Raw genomic sequence first — 24,799 nt, 5'->3', positions numbered from 1 at the left:
GCACACTGAACATGTTTTCTATAAAGTGTTACTGGAAGTAGAGACTTAAATTGAGGAGCTGTTGGTCTTGTACCAACATGACATTTTAGAAACTGAGAAAATATGGCTTGGGAAGAAGGAACTTGTTTTTTGTGCGAAATTTGTGTTGAGGTCTGAAGTATGAATTTCCAAGGGAGGGGTAAAATTATGTTACATGTAAAGTTTATATGTTGTTATGTTGGTGGGGTCAGTGTTTAATAAACAGTGTTTCATGACCTGATCAAAAGTATTGGTTCTATCAGGTATGTCTGTCCAAGAGCTTCCTTGTTATCAACTAGCTCCACTATATTTTCTACTATTTTTCTTCATGCTGGCTTAAGAAGAACAAGCTATATTAAATCTAGTGACTCTTGAGCCAGTTCAGAAACTCCAGATACGTGCTTACACTATACAGCTGTTCTGTTCTGTGGCTGTGTAAATGGAAGGGATGTCTGCTAGAGGCATTTCATTAAAATGCAAGTGATCTTTGTTGGTTAACTTGACATTACAATTATTTTTAAAGAAACTTTTAAAATGAATGTTATTTGTTCCTTTTTGTGTATGCATTTTATTTTTTTTTGTTAGAAAGTCTTGTTGTAAGTATGGATAGAGAATCGTTGATATTTTCCATTTCCATCTTTCCAGCCAAAAAAGGCTGTTTGAGATAACATGGAATGTCTCGTGTAAGTTTTTCATGCTAGTCATCATTGCAGGCAACTTTGTAGTTAGATTGACTGAAATAGATGCCATCTCTTCATTTTTGTGCTAACTGAACATTGATTGCATTGCCTTGAAACTCTGTGGTTTCTTGTATGTCAAAGCTTTTGCGTTTAAACACCTAAATATTAATGTCTGTGGAATAGATTGTTCCCTCCAGGTAAGTACTAAAAACCTTGTGGAACTGAACTTTGGGAGCTGGGGATTGTCTGCATAGAAACCCTTTTTCTTCTTCATTCTATTTACTGAAGTCCAATCCTCTAGAGTTTTGGTGTTGAAGCCTACTTTGGAGACAGAAGTAGTCTTCTCTAGGTGAAAAAAAGTGCATGTGCTAAAGGTAGTACAAATGTATTCCTTTTCCCAGGTAATGTCTGTGTCAGTGAGGTAGCTTCTGTCCTCCTTGGTAGGCTTATTTTTTTTCTCCTTGTAGTTTACACAGACAGGGTTATCTAGGCATGAATTTTGTGGAGTGCAAAATTATTGGGTATAAGGACCAATACAGTTGTTTGCTTTCTTGTTTGCTTTCTTGTTTGCTTCTGTGTCTCTTGCTTTACCAAATAATGAAATGATAAGTCTTCTAACATTCTACTGGTCAGGTTCGGAGTGACCAAAAGACTGTAAAAATTTATTGTACCCAGTATGTGCACCCCCTTGGAAAGTCCAACCAGTGCTTTAAACAATACATTATTAAGCAGTAAAATTCTTCGTAGCCTTGATCTGAGTGGAGGCAGTTTCACCATTTATGCCTAGGTGCACCTCTTCTTCCTCTCTGGTTTTGATCACCTGTTTGAGGCATTATGATCTTGAGCTTCTCAGTATACTTGGGTAGGAACCTGCTTAATCAATGAAGAAACTTTTTTTAATTTCTCAGAACATTCCCCTGTCCTTGTGGCTGCTTGAAGGGCAGCACTTCGATTTTCCATGTTAACCCTATTACTCTGACTTTGTTATTGTTGTATGAAAGTACAACACTGGCAAGTGTATAACTTAAACAGACCCCACAGCTGAACAAGCCGAATGGCTGTTATTACTGCACATCAGACTAAACATTTTTTTTTTTTTTTGAAAGAAAGATGAAGAATCAAGTTACACACTTGGGAGCTGTGCTGTTAGGTATCTTTTACTGAAACAGAATTTTTTTTTTTTTTTTAAAGAAATCTTGTTTCACATAACTGTTCTTTGGTTCTCCAGGGTTTTTAAAACTGGTATCATGCTTTAAAGTTTTCTTCTATGTTTTGAGGGATGACACTCAAGAATTCAAGGTAGTTTTATAAAACACATTCTTGGTGAGTCAAGTAAACTTTCTATAGAGCAAGCTAATGTTGTGTTTCCTGAGCTGTTGTTTTGAAAACAATATATTGAGACTGAGTGTCCTTTCTGAGGTTATTATTTCAACTCCCACACCCTCGAAGAAACAACAACAAAGAAACCCCCATGCATTGCCAAACATTATGAGTGCAATATGGAACCTTTTGAATTTACTGAAGACTTCAAATTCCTCATTACCATATAGCATAAAATTTTTAATGAGTCTGGAAAATCAGGTATCACTTCAGACATTGAGGGCAGATTTTCAAAATGGTCAACAACCAAAATACACACGGTATGTCAGGTTCTGATCAGATTCTGATTGCTGAGTGCTTCTGAAATCCTCTCCTGTAAGATACAGTAGATTAACTTGGGATCTGCACAGATGAGACCTTTTGGACTTGCTCTGGGGCTTATATATTGTCCATTTACATTTTTGAGGTTTATTTATACTTAATGTTTCTTGCAGCCTTCCTGGTCATGACTTTGTCATCAGAGAGGCTGATTATTCACCTGAGTAATAGGCTGAACAAAATATTTATTGCCTAGTCTGAAGCTTGACAATTTCTATGTTCAAGCTGGTGGTAAAGGTGAGATAGAAATAACTTCCTAAGTAATTATCAGATGAGAGGTTCACCTACAAAGTGAGAGTTGGCTACAGGTAGATGCCTCAAAGCATAGTAAACTAGTTCTGGAGAATGGAACTAATTGAGGATGGAAAGATGTTTACACGTCTACCAAAGGGACTGGGTTGAGATGGCTGATCAGGTTTATCAGGTTAACCCAGATAAACCTGTATCCCAAGCATCCCAATTCAAAATACATCTTGGGACATTAAATTCCTGGGCTGTATGGGTACTAGTGTGCCTGCAGGACAGCTTCGTACATTATGCGCATCCTCAGCAGGAATGCTGAGTGGTGCTGGCTCTGTCTGAGTTTGGGTCCAGATGGGTCTGGCTTACCCAGTTGCTGAAGTACAACAAATTAAAGCCCCATTCTCAGTGAGACTGCAATAGTTGTGCGCACTGGTGACAGCAACAAAAACTTTATTTGTATCAACAGGGAACAGTGAGGTCAGGCACAAGATGTTGGAACTATTAATACATTTTTAAGTGCTGAGAATGACAAATATTTTGTTAATTCTGGGAGACCTGAATACGTAGCTTATGCCAGGGTCTTCTTTGTGATACCATTCCCAGTTAAAACACAAAAGCTTGCCTAATTTAAGTAAAAGAATTACTGTGGTGTTGAGAGTAATTTCTTCTACTAGTTTGCCCACCTCCTAAAGGAAAACTGGTGTTTTGCAGAGGCAAAGTAGTTGGTTGCTCCAGAGCAACACAAGCCCACTGGATTTGGTAGCCCTGAAGTCCTGAAACCAGTGAGTTCAATGTTAGTGCGGTTTAACTATGTAAAGTCTCAACATTTTAAAGTCTGGATCTTTATCAGTTCTGCTCCACACAAACATAGGTTTTGTGGACTCCTGATTTCTGTGAATGTTGAAGGATGAAGTATTTTAAGGTAAAAAGGCAGCTCTTATTTTATGTCTGACTGAGCTGGCTTCCAGAAGCTCTGTGGATGGAGTTTAGGACGGGTGGTTAGTAGTGCTTCCGCCCCATTTGGGAGGAGAGAGGGGCTGTCTGTTTTAACAAAATCTTGATGTGAATTCCTATCAGTCTGATTTGTGGATCATAGAACTACAGTAACCGTATGGGGAGACTAAGGTAGTAAATTAAGATCACTGTGTCAATATGTTGGTGGTGTAAATAGTGTCATTAATCTATCAGTTTTGATACTTTGAGATAATAAAGTAATTAACTGGAAAGTTCAACGGTAGGCAAAATTTGTTAATTTTGTGTTGCAGCAGATACACTTTCAGCACGTGCAAAGAAAAGCCATTGAGGCCTTTGTGCATTTGAAGTCACATTGTTGCTCTGGGTTGCTTGTTTTTACTGTTAAAATGGATCTACTTCACTGAGATAACATTTTTTGTCAGTCTACCATTCATTGAATAGATGCTGAATAGGTTGGGAACTTCAGCTGCACATACCTCCTCACCACCTTTTTATCCATTAAGTTGCCTTTGACCTCGTGTAGCCTGTTGTACTGATGCTTGATTTTTGGAGTAGTTGCATACTTTGATGGAAAATGACAAAGACTATGTTAGCATATTCTCTTCTGCCCTGCCCCCCAAATTCTGGGCTCAAGTAACTCTAAAAAAACCCAGGATTTTTAATTCTAGCGAAAGTGGTGCCATCAACTTCTTTATGAAATGGTAGTTTCTAATCTTGGCCATGAAATTGATACCTTCCTTATTTGATATGGACATACCACTTCTTACAATAAAAAAATTTCTTTTATTTACCTCACATTCAGATACCAACATGCCTTTTGTGTCCAAGCTTGTTTTTCTTCAAAGCAGTTGGATTGTTCACTAAAGTAACATTTAATCCTTTTTGGAAATTAAATCTATTTCTCCTGCATTTTAGTGCACTTCATTTCCAATACACACTCCAATCAAGGGTCAAAGACAACCCTGGTGTAAATCTACTGAGTTCAGTGTGGTTACCCTAGAGATTTATTTGGCACTGCTTATTTGGGATATGGACCTATAAAATGCTGAGTGTCCTCAGCTCTCATCACTGTCAGCACCTTGTCCACTCATTTCCTTATGCTGAGTTCTTGCAAGATTTTTGAATAGTCTTACAGTAGTTAGCTGTGAAAACTAATAGATAAATATATGTGCATTCCTAAACACTTGAGTTTTGTTTCCTTTAAGCTCACAAGTAGGACACTCAAGCCAAAAGAAATAAAGCAGAATTTTACCATTAAGTACTTGCTTTTTGAGTTACATCAAGATCTTCCATCAGAAATGCAAATGAGCGTCTTCACCCTTGGATTACCTGCGAGGGTCAAATCTGGATGACCACACCTCATATAGGTGTAAATTAGTTTCGAGTGTCTTTATAATGGAGGAAGGTGATCCTCCCCCTTAGTTTCCCAGTGAAAACTGCATTTCCTTTTGTATGCCTTTCTTTTGTGCTGCCTTTTGTTTAAGGGTTGTTTAAGGTATTTCTGTGCTCATCATGTAAGGTACATTGTGTCAGGTAGCTGCTATACAGGGGTAATATTAGAACTTGACCCAGCTTATCTAGGTGCAAGAAACCATTTTTTTTTTCTTCCAGAACTCACTGAAGTGGGAAGCTCTTTTCTGAGGTCAGTATTGACCTAATATGGGAACAGGGTTTAGTATGACAGAGTTTTCATTCTTTAAGAAATGAATTACAAACCATAAGGTAATTGTCAATGACTATGCAGAAGGTGTCTGAAAACCTTGTTCCTTCTTTGGTCCCTCCTGCCAGTGGCATTAAAGAGAATCCTGTCCTTCATATTAGTTCCGAGAGGGCAAAAAATTCCTGTAGATGAAGGCATTAAGGATCGTTTGACTGCAAATTTCATGGTTTGTATGTATTATCAACACTTGTAGATATAAAACACAAAAGGACACTTCTTTGTGGCCAAAGTTTATGATTTCATAGCTTTTATAAGTGTAATTTCACTCCTCCTTCAAAAACTGTGGTAGAAGCAGAACTTCTCACTGTGGTTACCTTCATGTGTTTTGCTAAGTATGTGTATTTTTGAGGTGGTTTTCAAACACTTGAAGGCATTAACTAGTGCACATGAACAGCAGTTACCTGCCTACTGTGGCACAAATGCGCATTATGGCATGCACTGTGCTTTGTTTTGCATGCAGCTATTTTTGGAGGTTTGTAGACAGTCCTAGTAATTATTTACACATGTTAAGGATATGCACTTGTGTTATGTGCCCTGTGAAAAGCTATCCTGTTGTCTTTCTGGTTGAATGATGCTGCGTGGTTTCGGACACTGATGGCAAGCACTGGCTGTCTGCAATGTATAGTGTTGAAATTCAGCACTATGTGGGTTTTTTAATGATGGTGTGGTAGGGGTGGGAAGGCAGGAAATTTAGTTATAATTTCTCTTTTCTTGGAAAACTATATAGTTGTCTTCCTCTCCTTTTAATATTAAATACCAACAATAATTTCTTGTCATATCTCAGATCAGACTCCTACACCAACACGCTTTCTGAAGAATTGTGAGGAAGTGGGCCTCTTCAACGACATCGACTGCTCCCTAGAGCACGAGTTTAGGAAGGCACAAGAAGAAGAAAACAACAAAAGGGTGAGTGTGAGCACACTGAACCCTTCCTGCCCTTCTGATTCCTTGAAATGTCCTTTAATCTGTGTGAACGCAGATTGAGCTCTACTACCTGGTAGTAACCTTTTGGTTAGAAACTAGGTGGCACTATACATTGTGACATGCTTTTTAAACTATTGAAGCAGTTGACAGAAATGAAACCCCCAAACCAAAAAAAAAAATCCCAGCATTAAATTTCCAAAAGTGTGTACCTTGTTTGCCAGGGTTTGATTCCAAGTTTCTGCTTTTAAGTAAACTCTAACGCAAACCACACACCTCTTGAGGGAGAGGCTTGGGAAAATTATATCATCTTTGAAGTGAGGATTTCAAACTTACTCAAACATATTATAGGGAATTGTGGATTATGAAGGAGCATTTAGTTAAGAGCAAAATTTTTTTCTTTTTTTTTTTTTTTTATTCTATTCCTCCACTATTTGATGGGCCTCTGGATTGATTTGTCATCGCTACCAACTTTACTATGTTTCTGCATTTCTCATAGTCATGTTGAGTGGGGAAATTTTGACTTCAAATACCTAGTAGATAATGTCTCCCATTTCCAATTAATGTTCTTTTGGTCCCAGTATTGCTAAATTTTTGTTGAATTATATAGGCCACTTTGTATGGGGTTAAGGGTACTTCTGTACCCAAAGGTTGTTCGAGTATTTTGAGGGATCCTAAAGCACTGTTAAAATTTTCAAGTAATTGTAAAAGAGCTTAATGCACTACAGAAGCCAGCAATAAGTAATGCATGAAATTGTAACTTTTCTAATAATATCTAAAGTTCTGGTTGCTTGTGAGAACGAAAACATGAGCAGTGCAGGGCTTCCTACTGGAGCATATTGCACCCTGCAACGTTCCAACAATCAGCCTAAATGCCTCCCCTTCACAATGTTCCCTTTTGTGGCTCTGTTTTCCCTTCTCCCATCTCAGCAGCTCTTGGAAATTCTTGTGTAATGTGTCCCCTGTCATAGGAATTCCCCGGTTATTGAACACTGTGTTACTTAGTTCTCACGGTAATCTGTGTTTGTCCAAATTGAACCTTAACTGGGACTAAAAGCAGGAAAAGGTTGCCACGAAGCAGCTACAGTGCTTTAGCCAGAGGACACTTCTCCTTTGCTTGCCTCAGCATTAATTTACCTTTCAGATTGTCTGTGCCTCCAATGACAAAGGGTTCCTCTATAGGTACACCCTCTTACAGCTGCTGTATTATCTCATTTGCTTTGACTGTTGGTGGTTGCTCTCCAACTCAAAATTCATCCCTGCAAGGTGTGTATGTGCTGCTGGGGCTCATTAAATTTGGAAGTAGCAGCATTTAGGGATCTTGAGGTCTGCAAAGTAAAGGCCCAAGAGGGGCTTTTGCAGAAGAAAAGCAGTGTAAAACTGCTTGCTGAGGTGCAGAACAGGAAAAGAGGCTTGTAGAAAGAAGATGTGAAGGGAATCTAGAGATGTTTTGGTTTTGGCTTATAGGGAAAGAAGTCTAGAGATGGTTTATTTGTGGCTCATAAGGAAAGAGATTGGGACAGATAGAGGAGGAGAGAGGCTGTGTCTTGGTATGCTGAGCAAGGCAGAAGAGTGTCCAAATATGAGAGAGTTCAAGTTTTGGTCAAGTATTGGGAAAATAGCCCAGACTAACCCTCACAGCTTTGTGTGTGGGACAAATATTAGGAAACAGCCTGTATTGAGATAAATAGGTCTAATTTTAGATTTAACTTACAAACTTAGTGGTTAAAGTGCTGCAGGCAGGAGTCGTAGCTAGAATCAAGGAGAGCGTTTCTGTACATTCTTACTTCTTTGTGCATTAGAGAATTCCTAAGCAGCTCTTTCTGCATGGTGTTTATTCTGCAGGAGTGGGAGATGAAATCTACAGAAGTGGACCTTTGTGCAGTTAGCCACAGATTGCAACGCTTGATGTTTCATTTTAGCTTACAAGGGGTAGTTGCACAATCTGATTAAAACCTAGACAAGGGCATCAAGTTACCTGATAATTCCAGCTGTTTAGCGGTCTCTGGGACTCTTATTCTGCCCTCCTTCTACCAACCCCTGCAGCTGCCATTGCTGATGGTGAGGGAGCAAAAAATTGATGGTGGGGGTGGGGGAAAAAAAAAAAAAAAAAAAAAAAAAAAAGAAAAAAGGAAGGTGTGAAAAAAGAAAAAAAAAGAAAGGAAAAAAAGAAAAAGGGAGCACAAGTCTCACTAGCTGGCTAACCTGTAACATTTGCTCTGTGTTTCCAATTAGTCTGCTGTATGTTCATTCTTACATTACCGACTGACTGTCAGATAGGAATCTGAAGCGGGTCCCAGTAGGGCTTTACACAAGTGCAAGAGACAAAGGCCAAGACAGAAGGGAACTCCTCAGGCTGCAGCTATCCCTAAGGAAATGCTTCTCACAGCCTGTCCCTGGAATATGAGTGCTATGTAGCATTGGCCTAATGGACTTGCTAACACATGGAGACTAAGGTTAACTGCATGGAAATCTTACAACTCAGAAAAGTCTTGTGAAAATATTTTTGGTTATATTAATTTCTCTGGATTCTGAAAGAAACAGCTTTGTTTATTTTAGTATATCACTGTGGCTTAGCACACAGCTTGACTCTGAAATCTTGTAAGAGAAAAACACTTTCGGTTTTTCTTGGGCTTTTTTTCTCCTTGAGAGTCATAATTTGAAAACTCAGAGAATAAAGTTCATTAGCTGCTTTTTTTTTTTTAAATCTTCTGAGTGAGAACCCATGGATAATCCATGAGAATTTGTTGTGATGAAGCTAGTTTTGAAGACTGGTGACATTCCAAATCAGCTGTGAAGCACTGAGTGCATGGTTTTAGGAACACCATGTGTAAGCGTTTTTGTAAAGATAGTACTGAGGAGAAAGCACTTCCATTAATATCCCAGCTGCTTGTCAAGGAAGAAATCAGTTGACATCTTTATGCCATAGTTGCTCATGTGTAAAATGGTAGTAGTGCCAATTTCTGCCTCCAATACTTGATATGTCTTGTGATTGCAAGCTGATCTGTCAAGGACTATCTCTGAAAATATATCTGGATTAGCCTTTGCTCGGGGACTGAGTGGACTCAAGTAATAATAATGATGATTTCTCGGACCTGAACTGAACTAAGAAAAGTAAAGCTACAAATAGAAGTGAGATTGTCAGTTTTGTTTGGCTCCTCTGGCTCCTATACCACCCAATATTAGCTGTAAGTCTCTGCTTGAGAAAGGCCTACTCCCTAAATGTAAGAGATGCATTATTTAGCAATAAGCATATTCATAAACATATGAGAAAGAGGCTTTTTGCATACTCTTGATGGCTCTCTTCCTGACATAAGCGTCCTACCTGCCAAATTCACCACCAAAATTAGCACAAGTAAAAGCTTACCTATAGTATATTTCTACTTGGAGAAGTGTAAATATTAGAGCTCTTAGGGGCTTGAGGTGGACATCAATTGACATATTGGCCCCAGACAAAGTTTGCAACCCAACTCAACAAGACAGGTAGTGCTGGCAGATTAGATGACTGTCTTAGCCTGCTAGCTGCTAAGGTTTATACTGCTGGGAACATTTAAGTATCTAAAGCATTTGTAATGGGTTATACTTGCAAGCACATGACCTTTGCTGCTACTGGACAAGCCCTGATGTCACATCTTGTTTTGAGCACTGAGTTGGAGCTGAGAGGATAATGTAAAAGATGGGAAGAGTTAGGATCTGTTTCTGAATAACTAATTGGATCTGCTTAATTAAAATGCATCTAGCCTGACCTCCCTGCATGAAATAAGAAAGAGTGGAAATATACTGAGAGTAGCAAGTAGTATTTACAAATATTGAATATTTTCAACATGAAGGTGTTTTTACAATCATTCTGCTTATGCTAGAATTTGGATGCATCACTTCCTGAGGCTTATCCTGCAGCTTTGAAATCTTCTAACCAGTGTTCAGTTCTATAAGTTAATATGTAAATTTTGCAAATAAGGCAGGGAAACAGCTATTCTCAAGGGAATATCTCATGGCTAGCAAGTCCTCTCTGTGGCTTAATATTCCTGTTCTAAGTATACTACCCCACTGCAGGCACCTCACTGCTAGAAAAGCATCAGCAAATTGAAGTAGTCCAGTAAAGAAAAAGAATAAAATCAAACACAGAGCCTTTGGTGGTTAAATAAGTTCAGTCTACAGAAGGATTAAAGAGCCTGAATATCCAGTTTAGTTGTGTTAAGCAAGGAGGACCTGTAACTGTAGTGGCCTGTTGAATACCACAGTCCAATGTGTGTTTGAAAGACACAAACTTGGGTTTTACCTTTTAGGTTCTCGTTCTACCAGCATAAAAAAGTAGATAAAATACATTTGCCTAACTTATACCATCTCATGATTTCATGCTGAACTCAGTGACTCTATGACCTACAGAAAAGAATTCTTGCAAGTTTGTTTTTTTTTAAAGGAAACCTCTACAATGCAACAAGGAGATAAAAAGTAAATACCAAATCAGTGCCTTTAAATTCAGTGGAATAGAAATGCCCAGTAAGCATTTCTTGTGTTGGACAAACTTGGTGGGTTTCACATATGAAGATGTAAGCATTCTCACACCATAGCTTTTTTTCTGGGTGATGCACTGAAGTACTAGAAAGATACACTATAACTCTGTATCAGAGTTTTTCTGAGGGTTATTTTGAGTTTTCGTATACATTCATTGCACTAGGTTATTGATCTTTTTTTTGGGTTCATTTTTGTTTTGTAACACCCCCTTTTTCTTAATTAAAATAGCTTTTGCAGCATTCCTATGGAGAAGGTAAATGCTTTGTCTCTTATTTTCTAAGGAAAAACAGATTCCAGAGGATGTTGCTTTCCAAAGCTCCTTTGGAGTGTGACACCAAGCTGTTGAAGGAATCACAGGCTCAGAGTGAGAATTGCAGGGGATCTGAGTCCTCTCCACTGTTCAGCCAAGAAAGCAGCTTTCTGTCTCTTTTGATTCCTAAATATCTTTAGTAGCATGGCTCCAAAAGATTGATAGACACCCTCAAATGCATTTTGGTGCCTTGCTCTCACTGAAACAAAGCAGGAGTCAATCAGAGAGCTACCATAAAGGATCTGGGCTGAAGTGACATGCTGAAAATTGCACAGGAAGTCTGTGGCAGAGCCTCGGATTGATTCCATATCTCCTCGGTCTCAGCATAGGGCATCCCACAAACCATGTGTGTTAAAGATTTATCAGCTGTTGTTCAGTGTTGCCAAAGACAGGAAGAATGCTCTCCTCCTCTCTCCAGATGAGTAGGCTTGCTGAATTTTAACTGCTTTTCTTAACATGCGGAGATTTCATGGTAGACATGTGGTGGCACATTGTATTTTATATGGCAGCTCTGCAGTTGGCCCTTCAGTCCCCTGGCTTTATGAGCCCTGTTTTGAGCGTGCATCCATCTCCAGGCACTTAGTTGCCACACTGAACTCTGTCACAAAAGAGACAGTTTCTGCATAATGGTGCAGGAAAGCTGGCAAGACAAAACAGTCTTCCAGAAATATTCATATGAATAGGCTTTAACTTAGGTTTGTTGCTGCTGGTACAACATCTTATCTTCTGACAGGCAGGTCTATCTTATCTTCTGTAGAAATGAACTGTTTGAATGGATTTATGGAGTTAGATCCTCATACTCCAAGGGAAGACCTGAATGTTTTTCCAGGACTAAGTGCCTATATCGTGCAGAAAGGCAATTCTTGAGGGGGTACGTTTTTGATTGAGTTAAAGTTCCATAACCATAATCCTTCCATGTTCTTCTGAATTCCAGCTGATGACTCATCCTGCAGAGCTCAGTCAGGACAGTCCACTTTCCTTCTGCTTCTTATTGTCTCTGTCTGAAAGAAGTTGAGTCACCCTCTTGTAATGTTTGGGAGTTTGTTGTGTTTTGTACATTTTGGTTACCCCAAAACAGAAGCCTACCTAATTTCATTCTGACATTTCTTTCACAACAATGTGGTGTAGTTGTGCCTTTTGCCTTGGTCCTCCTAGGAATGTTTTTAATGGCACAGCTCTCTTGTTACTAGTTCAGATTTCAGCAGGATGGACTGGATGGCACATGAAGAAGGAATAAACCCTCCCTGTAGCGACATTTTTATAAGTCTGTCTTTTAGGTAAAGCCCCTAAATCTCAGCAGTTTCTTTAGAGTGTTCACTGTGCTATTAAACACGAGCTCTTTGCTCCCCAGAGTGGACTGCAGCCTATATGGTTGGGTGGGTAATAAGATACTGCAGATATATTTCAGAGCAAGGTGCACTTTTACTTTATTTATGAAGATAGACATGCTGGTCGAGGGCTTAATCACAGCTGATAAATCATTTTAAGAAAGCCTATTAGAACCATATGCTGATTCTTTGTATTAACATGGTGTGTCTGTTTCTAGTCTAATAAGGCAAGGTCTCTTCCCCCCCCCCTTCCCCCTGCCTCATGTGCGAATTATTTATCTGTTTAAGTGATATTGCTTGCTTGGGGGCATTTCCCTCTGTAAGAGGTATCATTAATAAGGCAAGGTGAACAGAGGAAAGAGGGTTTTTTGCTCTTCAGAGTCAATGAAGCTGCGTGTTCTCAGTCACCTTCATTGAGAGGGAATTGCAGAGCAAAGGTCCAAAAGCTGAGACAAGGGAATGAATTGGCTAAAGACTGGAACATCGTGGCATGGCCTTCCCGGCAGCATAAGGTTGTCATTTTGGCCCAGGTGGTTACAATCCTGGAGCCCCAAGAACTGTGAGGGGTTGGGTGTGCTGACATTTCAGTTACCTCACCTTTCCCTCAGTCAGAGAGGCCTGCTGCAGGAACAGGTTCCATGGCCATCTAATGAGATCCATATTGGTGAAGTTATTCTGTGCCAAGTCGTATTTATCATTAATTGGTGGGTTCGCTTGCAGATCTTTCCTATTATTTGCTGATTATACCCCTACACATTTTATTATCTTGCTAAAGTTCAAATGCTAATAATTTCTTGATTTAATGTTTGTTTATAACTCTGTCTACTGCCTAAATGGATGTAGTTAGAAAATTTCGGAACAGCAACAGCTCTTTTGCTGACTGGGTTTCTTTCACATTTTGCACATGGCAGTCAACTATTTATAAACCTCCATAGGGACTCCTAAACCTTTACAGTTGGGTTCCTCCCACAGCCTCAGCCCCTTTTCTCCCTTGCTTCCCCAGGGCAAGTCTTGTTTTTTGGCATACAGACAAAGATGGTGATTGTTAGGCAGAGAAAATGTCCACAAGCTATGAACCATGGGTAAGGATTTTTAATTTGAACCTCAACCAGGATAAACTGAAAGTCAGAGACATCCAGGAGAGTAAGGGTATTTTCACCATAAGGTAGAAGGAGATCCACATCTGAGTTGCTGGTGTTCTTTAGGTTTACAAAACGTGAAACCGAAAACCTGAAAACTCACTTTACACCAGTTGTGTGCGCACTGTAGCATGTCCCATTTTCAGTACTGTACAAAATTACTGTCTTTCTAAAAGCCCCCAAACTTAACTTTTAAATCTGACATACTTCAGAGTGACAAAAGGAGCAGTGGAGAGAAGAAGGAAGCCAGAACAACTGATCACATGTGATGGCAGTTAACAAAGCTACAGTTGGATGTATAGCCTCATACATCTCTGGGGCAGTTTCATTGACTTTAATGGCATTTCAATTTTTAACCTATTACAACTAGGCAAAGCTCTGAAGGAATAAAAACCTTTGCTCAGAGACTAGAAAAAAACAACTGTGGTCATAAAGTGATGTGAAGTATCTGGGTAGTTGATGTTCTGTTAATATGTAAAAATAGGGCATTTTAAAAGGCATACTAGGGAGGTAAAAAACCATACATCTTAACTGTTTCCTTATTCTGGTTTCTCTCTCGCATGATTCTTTATGGAAGTTGCCAAGTCCACTCTTATCAAATAAATATCAGCTTTTTTTCTTCCCTGATATGTGAGTAAACTGTGTGTGGCTCAGTCTGATCCCTGGGAAGGGAACAGACATCAGTTCGCCATGTGAATGTGCATGTCAAAGTGCAGCTCTACCAGCCAGTCTGGGGCTGGGTGGGGAGAGACATGGGGAGAATGAACTCAGTGTTACAAACCGTTTCTTTTGAATTTCTACAACCTATTAGTCACAGCAAGCTGCCCTTATTGATTTTGGTAAGAGAGGTCACTTTTAATCCTCTAAAGTGGAGAGAGCTACATGCACTCTCCATAGCATGACATTAAAATTGACACAGCTCTGCATCAGTTCTATGAAAAAGCCCTGAACCTAGATGGATTATTGCCTCGCCTTTCAGTGGATACAAGCTGCTAACCAGAGCATGCTAACCTAGATTAGGTGTAAAAGCTTTAAAAGGCTTGATAAGGAAAGTACAGCCAAAAGAAACTAGAAAATATGTGACCATGCTAAAAGAGCTGCCCCTGCATAAATAGGCCATTAGTTTTCAAAAACTATTTTCTCCATTTTTAAAAATTTAAACACAGAGGCGTTGAGATTACCATATAAAAGAACAAACAAAAGCTGACCTTACTCTATGATTATGAAGAAAGCTTCATTCTGGCTGTTAGCCCTTGCTAGTTTTGTTTATGTTCTTTAGAGAACTAAATCTTTGAATACAATTAGAATCGTCCGACTCAAATCTTAAGTGTGCCTCAAAATAAACAGCAGAGGTGAATTCTCAGCAGTTTTCTTTTCATCTTTGTTATCCTTGCACTGGCCCGCTTTTCCTGCCTGATGATCCTTTGTGGCATACTTTTATGAAGAGAAATCTTCTTGATGGAAAAATAGGCTTGATGGGGATAGGAAAGTCATTGTGAGCCTGGAGAAGAATTTTTTTTTCTTTCTTTGGAATTCCAGAAGATGACTAGTGCCCCTTTTAATTTTATGCTGGTTTTTATTTGGAAATTTGTTTTCTGAAGGTTTTAATGACTTTTTTTTTCTGTGAGTCTCAGTAAATATTTACAATGTAGTGTTTAGGGAAATTTGTTGGCTTGTCATGTAAGCCTGGTGTTCTCCCTTTTCGTTAGTTGTAGTTTGGTCCGATATTTCTTATTAAAGACTAGAGTTTCCCTTTCTAAATAAAAGACACCTGCAAAAGAAACTGTTGTAAAAACCATTAAAGTACAATGTTAATCTGTGTAGCCTGTAAGTGTAATGCATGTGACGAGGGAGGTGCCAGAGCACCTTTCAGTAAATGCTAAAAGTCTTCTACAGCGGTTAGTTGAGTAGGTCTCTCAGCTCCTTCTCAAGAGATTATTAAAGTATGTGTGTGTCTGTGTGGGCAACATGGTTTCACTTCTATATTAAGAGATATTTACTCTTCCTCCCCATTCTCCTCACCTGAGGCATGTGTGTGCGGGGTAGTGGTATTTTCCCTGTTTGTGGATTTAGCAAGGCCTAGGGAAATTCAAGGTGGGCACAGAAAGGGAGCCGTGGCTTCATCACTGACACTGCAACATCATACCTAGAAGAAAAGGTGAAAGCTGCCTGATCTGCAGATTATCGGGGATTCTATCTGGCGGCTTATTTTTGCCCCAACCCTACCTTCTCCTACCAAGGAAGAAGAAAAAATAAGGTATGTTGCCAATCTCTCCTGCTTTGTGTTGGAAGAGTCCTCCCTGATGTCCTAGAGGGGAGAGAAAGTAGGAAGACAGGAAAGTATGGGTTGAGGAAGGGGAGCAAGAAATGAAAGGAAGAAAAGTATCTTTGTTTTTTACTTACTTAAAGGACTTATTCCTACCCCAAGTCAGACTTGGTAGGAAAAATGGAAAGGGAAATTCACACAGAAGAAGGGGAAAAGTAATATTACTTACACATGAAGAAAGCTGAGGGAGGCTACCAGGCTTTTCAAGTGAGAGAAAGAGTGAAAAAACAGCACTCACATTAGGCAGACATTAAAAGGAGAGTTCTTTTTTTTCTGAGAAGTGGAGTATTAAAATATTCCTGTGATGTACTTGTCAGCAGAATTGGAGGAGCAGAGACAGAGGAGTGTGAAAAATATAAGTTCCATTTCTCCCCACCACACCAACCCACCCCCAACCCAAGGAAATGGAATCAGTTTCTCTGCTTAATGTCAAATTGAGATGTCAAAGGATGTGGCTGTACAAGAGAAGAGGAGAAATGAAGATACTCGGTTGATGTTGGGTATTAGAACAGTTTTTCCCTGAAAAAGTGAAAAGGAGAATCAGTCTGGACACTGTTTTTTCTGCTTTCTTTTTAGTCTTTTAAAATATTCTTTCTCTCATCACACTGCTGTCTTACCTCTGAGATCTCTGTGCATGTCCCTTGGGATGTATGCATCAGTGCAAGGCCAGTTTGTATAATGACAAAGTTACCATAGTTCTCCTATGTATGCTATTTTTTTTCCAATACAGTAAACTCATGCAAGTGTAAATGCCAACATATATGTTTCAGGAAAACCAGGAAAAGTATTACACGAATTACACCTCTGCACATAAGTTCTTATTTTGTGGCTTATTGTTTGGCTGCAATCTTTTTCAGGTGCACCTCCTGTATCCCAATTTCTTTTCTTTGCTTCATCCATCTCAGCCAGTTAAATGTGTATATAACTGATTTTTTGAAATGGGGCCAAAATCCATGTACTTCAATAGGTTTTAAACATATGGTTAACTTCAAGCATGTGTACAAGGGTTTGCTGAAGAGAGATAGTTTGCTGAATCAGGACTTCCCAACATCAAGATTTTAAATCAATGTAAAATGTATTTTAACTACTGCCTCCCATAGACTATAGGTGACTATTGTTACTCAAGCCCTGCAGGTGAAGAAAGTTGTAGTTGGATAAACAGAAACTTAAGGGGAAACCCAGTCTTTCTGATAACCTTCTGTGCCAACTGTTTTTTCACTTCCTCCTAATAAATAGTTATGTTACATGAAAGGGAATAATGACTAGAATTTAATGTTATGATTAAAAACTTATTTTTCTGGGGGAATAGAAAAGGTCTGCTACTAAAAAAAAGGAATTTGTTATAGCTTTTTGTTTTGTTTTGTTTTGTTATGAGATTTCTGTACAAAATGTGGTACTGAGATGATAGTATATGTATGCCATTATAGACCCAATGAACATGAGTCAGCTCTCTGGTCTTTTGGATACATGAATCTGTGTGATTTTTTGAGAAAATACTTTGAAGAACAATAAAAGTGTGTATATATGTAAAAAACCCCTAAAAAGATCCAAATCAAACCAACCAACCAAAACCCTAAACCAACTGTGAAACAAACAAACCAACTCACCCAAACCCAACAACAACAAAAAAGGAAAAAAAACCTCACAACAAAAAGTCCAGTTGCCTTTCTCGTTCACTTGCATTCTTCTGTGTGCAGGGATAAATGGGATAGGGCTGCCTGCCCTGTATTGTTTTAATTTTCTCCATTCTGAATCACAGGTAGGTTGAGGTGGAAAGTAGATTCCACAGAACAAATGCATCTGTCGGAAGGTGCAGGGAAGGGGAAAGAGTCAGTGAGGGAAATGTTCCTTTCAAAATACTTCTTAATATGCTGTTAGTGATGGAGCGCTCAAATTGCCCTCTTGATGACAGTCAGGGAAGAAAAAAACCATATTTTACTTTTGCAGTTGATCCTCTTAATACAGTGTTTTAAAACTTTCTTTCCTTGTTTTTATGCAAGGTGGTAAGATTAAAAATATAATTGGGCTTTCTCCTTCTTTTCTTACTACTTTTCAATATTTGTTTCCTCACATTCCATCTTCAAACCAGCTAATCTGTATCCCCTTCTTCTTGAATAGCATTATCCTGACAACGGAGCAGTGAAAAGAAATGAGACTGCAGGACTTCTAACAATGCCAGAGGGCCCCAGGAATAGGAATGCCCTGAAAAAATGTGCTTCCATCCAGCTGCCCTTCATATTGTTGTCTCTCTATCCAATTTACTAGAGAATTTCCCACTGGCTCCTGGCTCATTCCCAAATGAGAATGTAATCTTTTAAAGATTACACTGCATAATGGAGGGACAAGGAGCTCTTTATTAACTGGGATGGGGAGTCACTTGCTATTAGGCAAGGGAGAGGGATGGGATGTAGTAGTGTTTTGTGAGCTCTGCTTTCTGCCCCTTCTTGTCTCATCAGTGACAGGATGGCAGGTTGGGAGTGGGAAACCACTGCAGCTGCACTATAGAAAAAGAAATAATTGAATGTAGCTTATGATTATGGCAATTACTTTTATAACATGAGGGATTATACCATAACTATTATATTGCCAACAAGATTAAATTACTAACCTAATACCACAAGATGTTTTCCAGGAGAATAAAAGAACCTCTGCTTGTTCCAGAGTTGATGCATTCAAAGTGTGAAAGAGCCGAGCAACTAAGGAACCTGGAGTGCTGGCTGTACAGACATTGTCTGGATCAGATCCCTGTCACTTCCATGAGCTCTGATAGCTAGACACGCTCACTCTTTTTGGGATGTAAAGCAATGTTGTACTCTGGTAATTGTAAATGCTCCTTCTCTCTCCTGTCAAGCAGATAAGCTTCTGCCAACAATAGTTAAAGAGATAATCAGAAGCTAAAATTGCAATGGAGAAATTATTAGAACTTCACCAAGGGACCAATTTTGCTCATGTAAACCCAATGAACTGATTGGAAAGCTTAAGCTTCAACATGTTTTCATATTGGGTTTTCCTTTTTGGGTTTTTTATCTTTTGAAAATATTACTTAATAGAGTGGATATCTGTATGCATAATGAGGTAATCTTAGGTCACCTCTAGTGTGAGGTCAGTTTTGCTGAAGTTTCTGGAGTCTGCAGTGTGATTTTTGATGGATTTTTTGTATTTTTTCTCCTACATGCCTAGCAAGGTCAGGGATGAGACTTTGTCATATTGCTACTATAGATATAGCCTTGTATAGACAGTTCATAGTAGGAGTACAAGCTAAGTTAATTATGCAGGAAGAGCAGCTTCCTTTTGTTCATCAACTGAAAAATGAGCAGAAAATTAAATTTTGGAGACTTCAGAAATATATAATGTGTTGATCATTGTGAGCAAATTAACTGGCTTCATGGGAAAACTAGTTCTGATTCTGAAGAGAAATGGAAGTAAAAAATATAATTCTATAAATATTTTAATATTTTTTATATGCTACGTGCTGAATATGAGCAGTTGATTTAATTTTTGTTGTATGTACATTACAGTCCACTCACACCATCGTGCTTTATGAAAACACCTGTTATCACAGGTTCCTGGATGCATTTGCAAAGGCTGGACATGCATTTGTAAATCACCCTTTTCTTTTTCTAGTGAAGAACTGGAGTTATGGATATCAAATTGAAGTCAAACAGGAGCACATTATTGTTGTTTTTGTCAGGATTAGAAACCTCTGAATGGCAGTTTATACCTGATTTTATTCTCCCTCCCCTTCCTTTCTTCTGAGTCTGTGAACAGAAGAAGAAGGAAATCTGATTTCGCAGTAGATCTTTCTGTCCTGTAGATTGCAGATCTGACCATTGCCACATACGAACTGTTTGTCTCAATGTCACAGTCTCTTGCCTTTTTGACCTTCCTATTCATTTGAGCTTGAAAGAGTCACCTTTGGCAAAAGGTACTCTCAGTTACCTTCTGGGATTGAGAGCGCTAGGCACTATTAAGAAAGTATTATTGAAAGTTCTGATCATAATTTCTTTGTGTTGTCTAACCAGACTAACAAGGTTATATCTCTATTTGAGCATCTTTTTGTCAGGTAAGAAAATATTTCCACTCCCTCTCTTGGCTTATATCACTTCAGACACAGACCCTATGTTCCCAGTGAAACATCATGTATTAATCTCCTCTGAGGACTTTTTAGTTTTGTTCCTGGTACATCAATTCCTTGCTGGTAGAAACAGTTGCACAAGCAATCAACCTCTTTTCTTACGTCTTCTGTGCCCAGGGCATCCTATTAAGCCTTTGGTTGCTGCTTGCTTTTAGAAAGAAGGTCAGTATGGGTTTATTGCACATCTGCCGGTAGTTTGCAAAATGCAAGATCCTCATAGTGACCTATGTGCCCACCAGGCAAGTGTTACCTTTCACAGACTGCATGGAGGGAATCATAACCTGTGGAAAGGGGCCCACCAGATGCCTGAGGGCCATACCTCAAGCTGTCAGAGGAGTTTCACAAGTTCTTGCTGTTCACTGGCTTCCCTGACCTCTTTGCATCATATGCTTAAGCACCTTCTTAAAAGTCAGACTGTGGCTCAGGGCATTAACTCCAAGTGCAGTGCAACATGATCAGCTGGAAATTGTAAAGTCAGTGATACAGATTTGTGTGGACTTCTGTTTGTGCCCTCTCACTGTTAATAGGTAATAAAACACTAACATTTCAGTGTGATGGGGGATTTTTTGGTGTGACCAAGACATAGGTGTAAAATTTTTCAAGTTAAATGAGAAATACTGGAATAATAGCTAGAGATACTAATATGTTCAGAAAGTCCTGGAGTCATGTTTGTGTGATTTTGTTGATTATGCTGATGCTAGAGCATAAATTAGTTTGAATATAGTTTTTTCTTTCCTTTCTACAAGCATTCCAGTGGAATTATTTTTACAGCCAATGGGAAACTTCTGTAAGACCTTGTCGTAAGCCATGTTTTTGCATTTTTCTTTTTTCTGCTGATCTGTAACTTCCCTTACTGCCATTAAAACACTTAGAAAACTTTTTGCCATTTTATGTCAGTTTCTATGTCAGTTGATGTTGAAATCGGTGTCAAAGCCACAGCCAGAACTTTATTTACCAAAATATTTAGCTTCCGGTTTAACCTGACCTTAGACTGAGCACACCTGAATTAAAGCAGCCCAACAAATCAGCTACCTTTTATCTCCTCTGACATGCAACTGGCTGTGTGAATACTCTTAGCTTGCCCTAAATATTATGAAGGGAGAGAGAGAAGCATGTGAAGGTCAGTACTGTGGTTTACTTGATAGGCAGTAGTTTATTATAAACTGCTGTGACTGAATTGTTTTTTGATACTCTGTTTATCATATCTCAACTGAAAGATGCTAGGGAAGCTTCTGATCTTTCCAGCAGTTAGAAGAGCCACATCTCATGAGCTTTTATTTTCATGAAGCAATATGGACTACAAACTGCTTGGATGAAGCATGCTCTTTGCTGTATGTCCATAGAAGACCAATGTTTTGATCTCACCTTCAAGTAATATTGTAGTGCACACAACTCCTAAATTATGAGCCTTATTTTGACATTAAATATTTTCAGCTGGGTGATTTTTTTTTTTGCTTTAAAACAATAGGTATTTTTGCAATACATAACATAGAAAGCTATTGCAGATCCTTTTGATGATTTTGTTGCTTGATGTAGCGACACAGCACTAGCATCTAGCAAGCGAATACATTCCTGTGGTGTTTTCAAAAGCATATGAGAAACCATATGTTTTCATAGGAAAACAGCTGTTACCAAGCATATGCTTTCTGAGACAGAGTGACAGTTATTAGAAGGGCAAAGTAGGACCACAGCCTGTCTTTTAAGTCGAATAAAGCTGGCAATAACTGTCACTTTGAATACGCAGTGGCACTGCATGCAGATATTGCCATGTAGAGTGTAACTGGAAGGAGGGAGAGAAATTAACATCCATAGTCTGCAGCTTGGGAGAGACAATATAAATCTCTGTCCTGCTTTGAGCTGTGAATGCCTCTGTAGGAGTTATAGTAACAGAGAAATTAGCATAATGTAATTGGCTGGCAAGGTCAGCTCTTCTCCAGGAGCATTAGCGATGTTTACTATAAGAAGAGACAGACCAAGTATTGTAGGGTCTGTCCTTTTTGTAGGAAGAATAATCATGTTGGACTACCTGCATCACAGACTTTACCATATCTTATTAAATTTCAGTCTATCATATTTCTACCTTAAAGCAAATTATCTGAGAGGACAACAAAGAATATTCTCTACTATCACGCAAATCTTTATTCATTTTTTTGCTTTGAACCTCACTGAGTTTGCTTTTTTTTTTCTTTCTCTCTTGAATAGCTTTTCTCTCGGTGCTAAACGTAAACATGCATCCCTGCCAACACTTAATAAATCTTGTTGGGAGAGTTAAAATTTCTGGTCTTATTATATATCTACTATGAGTAGTAAATCCAGACAAAGTTGTCAGCTCTCTTGTTTGGATCTTTTGGAAGTGAAACTCTGGGCAAAATTCTGGGCCAGCTCTAGCAATCCAGACTCACTGGATTCAGCTTTGCAAACCCTTTCACAGCTGTAGGCCAGAAATGTGAGATGATGCCCTGTATTTTGAAGAAGACCTGGCTTTGAGTCACAAAAAGCACTTTGGTCTCAAATATGACAATTTGCACCAAGTATTTGAAATGAGTTCAAGCTCTTAGTTATGAAATATTTGGGAAATGGCTTTCAGAGTGTCATACAGGAATTGTATTACCTTTTCCTATATACTAATCATCATGAGTGCTGAAGGTTATGCTGTTTAGCAGCTATCTTCAGCTTAAATCTTTAAAATGCTTTTTGTGTCCAGGAGGTGCCACTGTAATTTTCCTAGAGAACTGGCAGAAAGGCTAACACAGGCACAGAATCACTTCAGATCACTATTTTACTGGAAAACCTATTACCTTGTGCTCAGATACTGTGATCCAATAGATTTCCAAAGCAGTGTCCATTCCGTGGTCTTTTGATGATGAAGAAAAATCAGATGGCAGTACCTAGACTCCACAGCAGCTGTATTTTGAGTCTTGTGTAGTAAAAACTTCCAATCAAACTGTAAATTAGGTGGGTTAAAATGCCCTGTTTTGTTCATGGCTTAGCTGAAACTCCTACTTTCCATTGCCTGAATTATGTTTTTCCTCCTTGAATGAAGTTATCTATCTGGCTGAGTCACACCATTAGAGGAGGACCAATTGTTTATTACTTAGGAGAAGGAGCATTGTGGCTCCTCAGATGGAGTGAGATTTCACCAAGACATTTCAGAAGCGTGTAGTATTCTAAAGGCATGATATGTAATTTCCCCAGGATGGCTCCACACCACATTTAATTAGTGTGACTGGAAGCGTGTACATCTGGATGATCGTCTGATAGCATTATCAAATATAGTGCAGCTTGTTTGTTTTCTCTCCATTTATTCCAGTTAGAAAAGCAGATGCCTTCTCAGTTGCCTTTACAACTGAGAATTCACCCCTTCCACCATCACCGTATAACCTCTGTAAGATTTTTAGCCTGACTCTTCTGAAATGGCCCGCAATTTTTAGTGCCCATATTTGGATGTACAGCCAGTAATGCATTAATTGGATCCAATTTTCTGCAGACAAGGAGCTCCCCTTCTCTGAAGAATAGATCCTACAATGTTATCTGGACTTTCTGGGTTTGAGTATGCAGGTTTTTTACTGATTTATATGTCCTTTTCTGCTCTCCTGTTTCTAGTCATCAAAGAACTGTTCTTTTGCCTTGCAATTCTACCAATTGTATTCATCATGTAACTATTTTCTGTACTGGTTAAAGTATCTTGGTTATGATTTCTTGTCATTTCTGTGAGGTTGAAATGCATGCTACTTTAAAGTCCTGTGGAGTTCTCTTACCAAAAAAACCCCTTCGGCTCTGTCACTGTCGGCTGTGTTTTATTGCTTTCTTAGGTATACTGTGTTGTCTCTAAAAGCTATTCCCTTCTTGTCACTTCCAAGCACTCTGTATTTGTTGAAGATATCTGTCCTGCTTTACATGTAAGACAGAAGAATGTGAAGTAATTTGCTCAAAGTCATGCGATAAATCTGTAGCAGAGTGAGGAAAAGGGTGGCTGTGCAGTTCCCAGTGTACCTGATCTGCAGAACACTGTTGGAGTCTAAGGAGTTACATTTCTGATCTCTTCTGCTGTCTCAGTCCGGGGAAGTTGTATGTCTCAGCTCTACACCAGGTTGCTTACTTGTTCTTTTCCCCATTAACAGTAGCTCTTCTTCCATAGATCTCCAGCAAGCTGTGCTTTAAGACCAAAGGTGCATGCCTTTATCAATGGATGGTCAATTCTGTTTCTTGCAGAAGGATCACTATTGGTTTATCTTTCTCCAAGAGTGTTTATTCTTATTATTCTCCTAGTCTTGTTAGTGTTTTTTTCCTGCCTGTCTGCCAACTGATGAAAGCAAGACAGATATGGACAAGGGCAGCGTGTTTCTGCTTAACTAGACTCCTTAACGAGCTTCAATATTTCAGAGAACACTTTCTGGTAATACCTGTTTGTCTGTAGCCTTTGCTGTACTCACTCGAAGTGAACTTTCCTCAGCTAGAAGTGTATTTAACTTTTTTGCTTTCTATATAGACAGTCTGTTTGCCTTTCTAAACCCTAACTTTTAAACTGTTATGGCTACAAAAGTTATTAATTTTTGTCTGAATGCTTCAAAATGATGTACCTTATTCTATTTAGGTTCTTTCAGTCCAAGATTAAACTAAACTAGCTCTGCTCTCCCAAAACATCAACCTAAAATCCATCGAAACTATTGTGGATGCTGCAAAACTGCATGCTTGCCTTTGTGATTACTTCCCAGGACGCCTGGTGAATTAACTTGATCCCGACTTGATGTTTCAGTGTTCCTTGTATTTTCCTTCCAGCTCACTTGACAA

General features: G+C 38.9%; 1 protein-coding gene across 7 annotated transcripts in view; it reads left to right on the top strand.

The window, feature by feature from the left end:
- Positions 1-24,799, top strand: part of CREB5 (cAMP responsive element binding protein 5) — a 248,726-nt gene that overhangs the window by 47,312 nt on the left and 176,615 nt on the right. For all 7 annotated transcript variants that reach the window (XM_027723788.2, XM_039390640.1, XM_039390641.1 and 4 more), the window contains one exon: positions 6,119-6,240. In XM_027723788.2, coding sequence (XP_027579589.1) covers positions 6,119-6,240 — 122 coding nt within the window. The remainder of the gene's footprint in view (positions 1-6,118; positions 6,241-24,799) is intronic.

The sequence above is a fragment of the Pipra filicauda genome, unplaced genomic scaffold (assembly GCF_003945595.2).
Source record: "Pipra filicauda isolate LSUMZ 115617 unplaced genomic scaffold, ASM394559v2 scaffold84_size4826128_pilon, whole genome shotgun sequence".
NCBI lineage: Eukaryota > Metazoa > Chordata > Aves > Passeriformes > Pipridae > Pipra > Pipra filicauda.
Note: the sequence above shows the minus strand (reverse complement) of the source record. Positions and strands in the feature narration are given on the sequence as shown.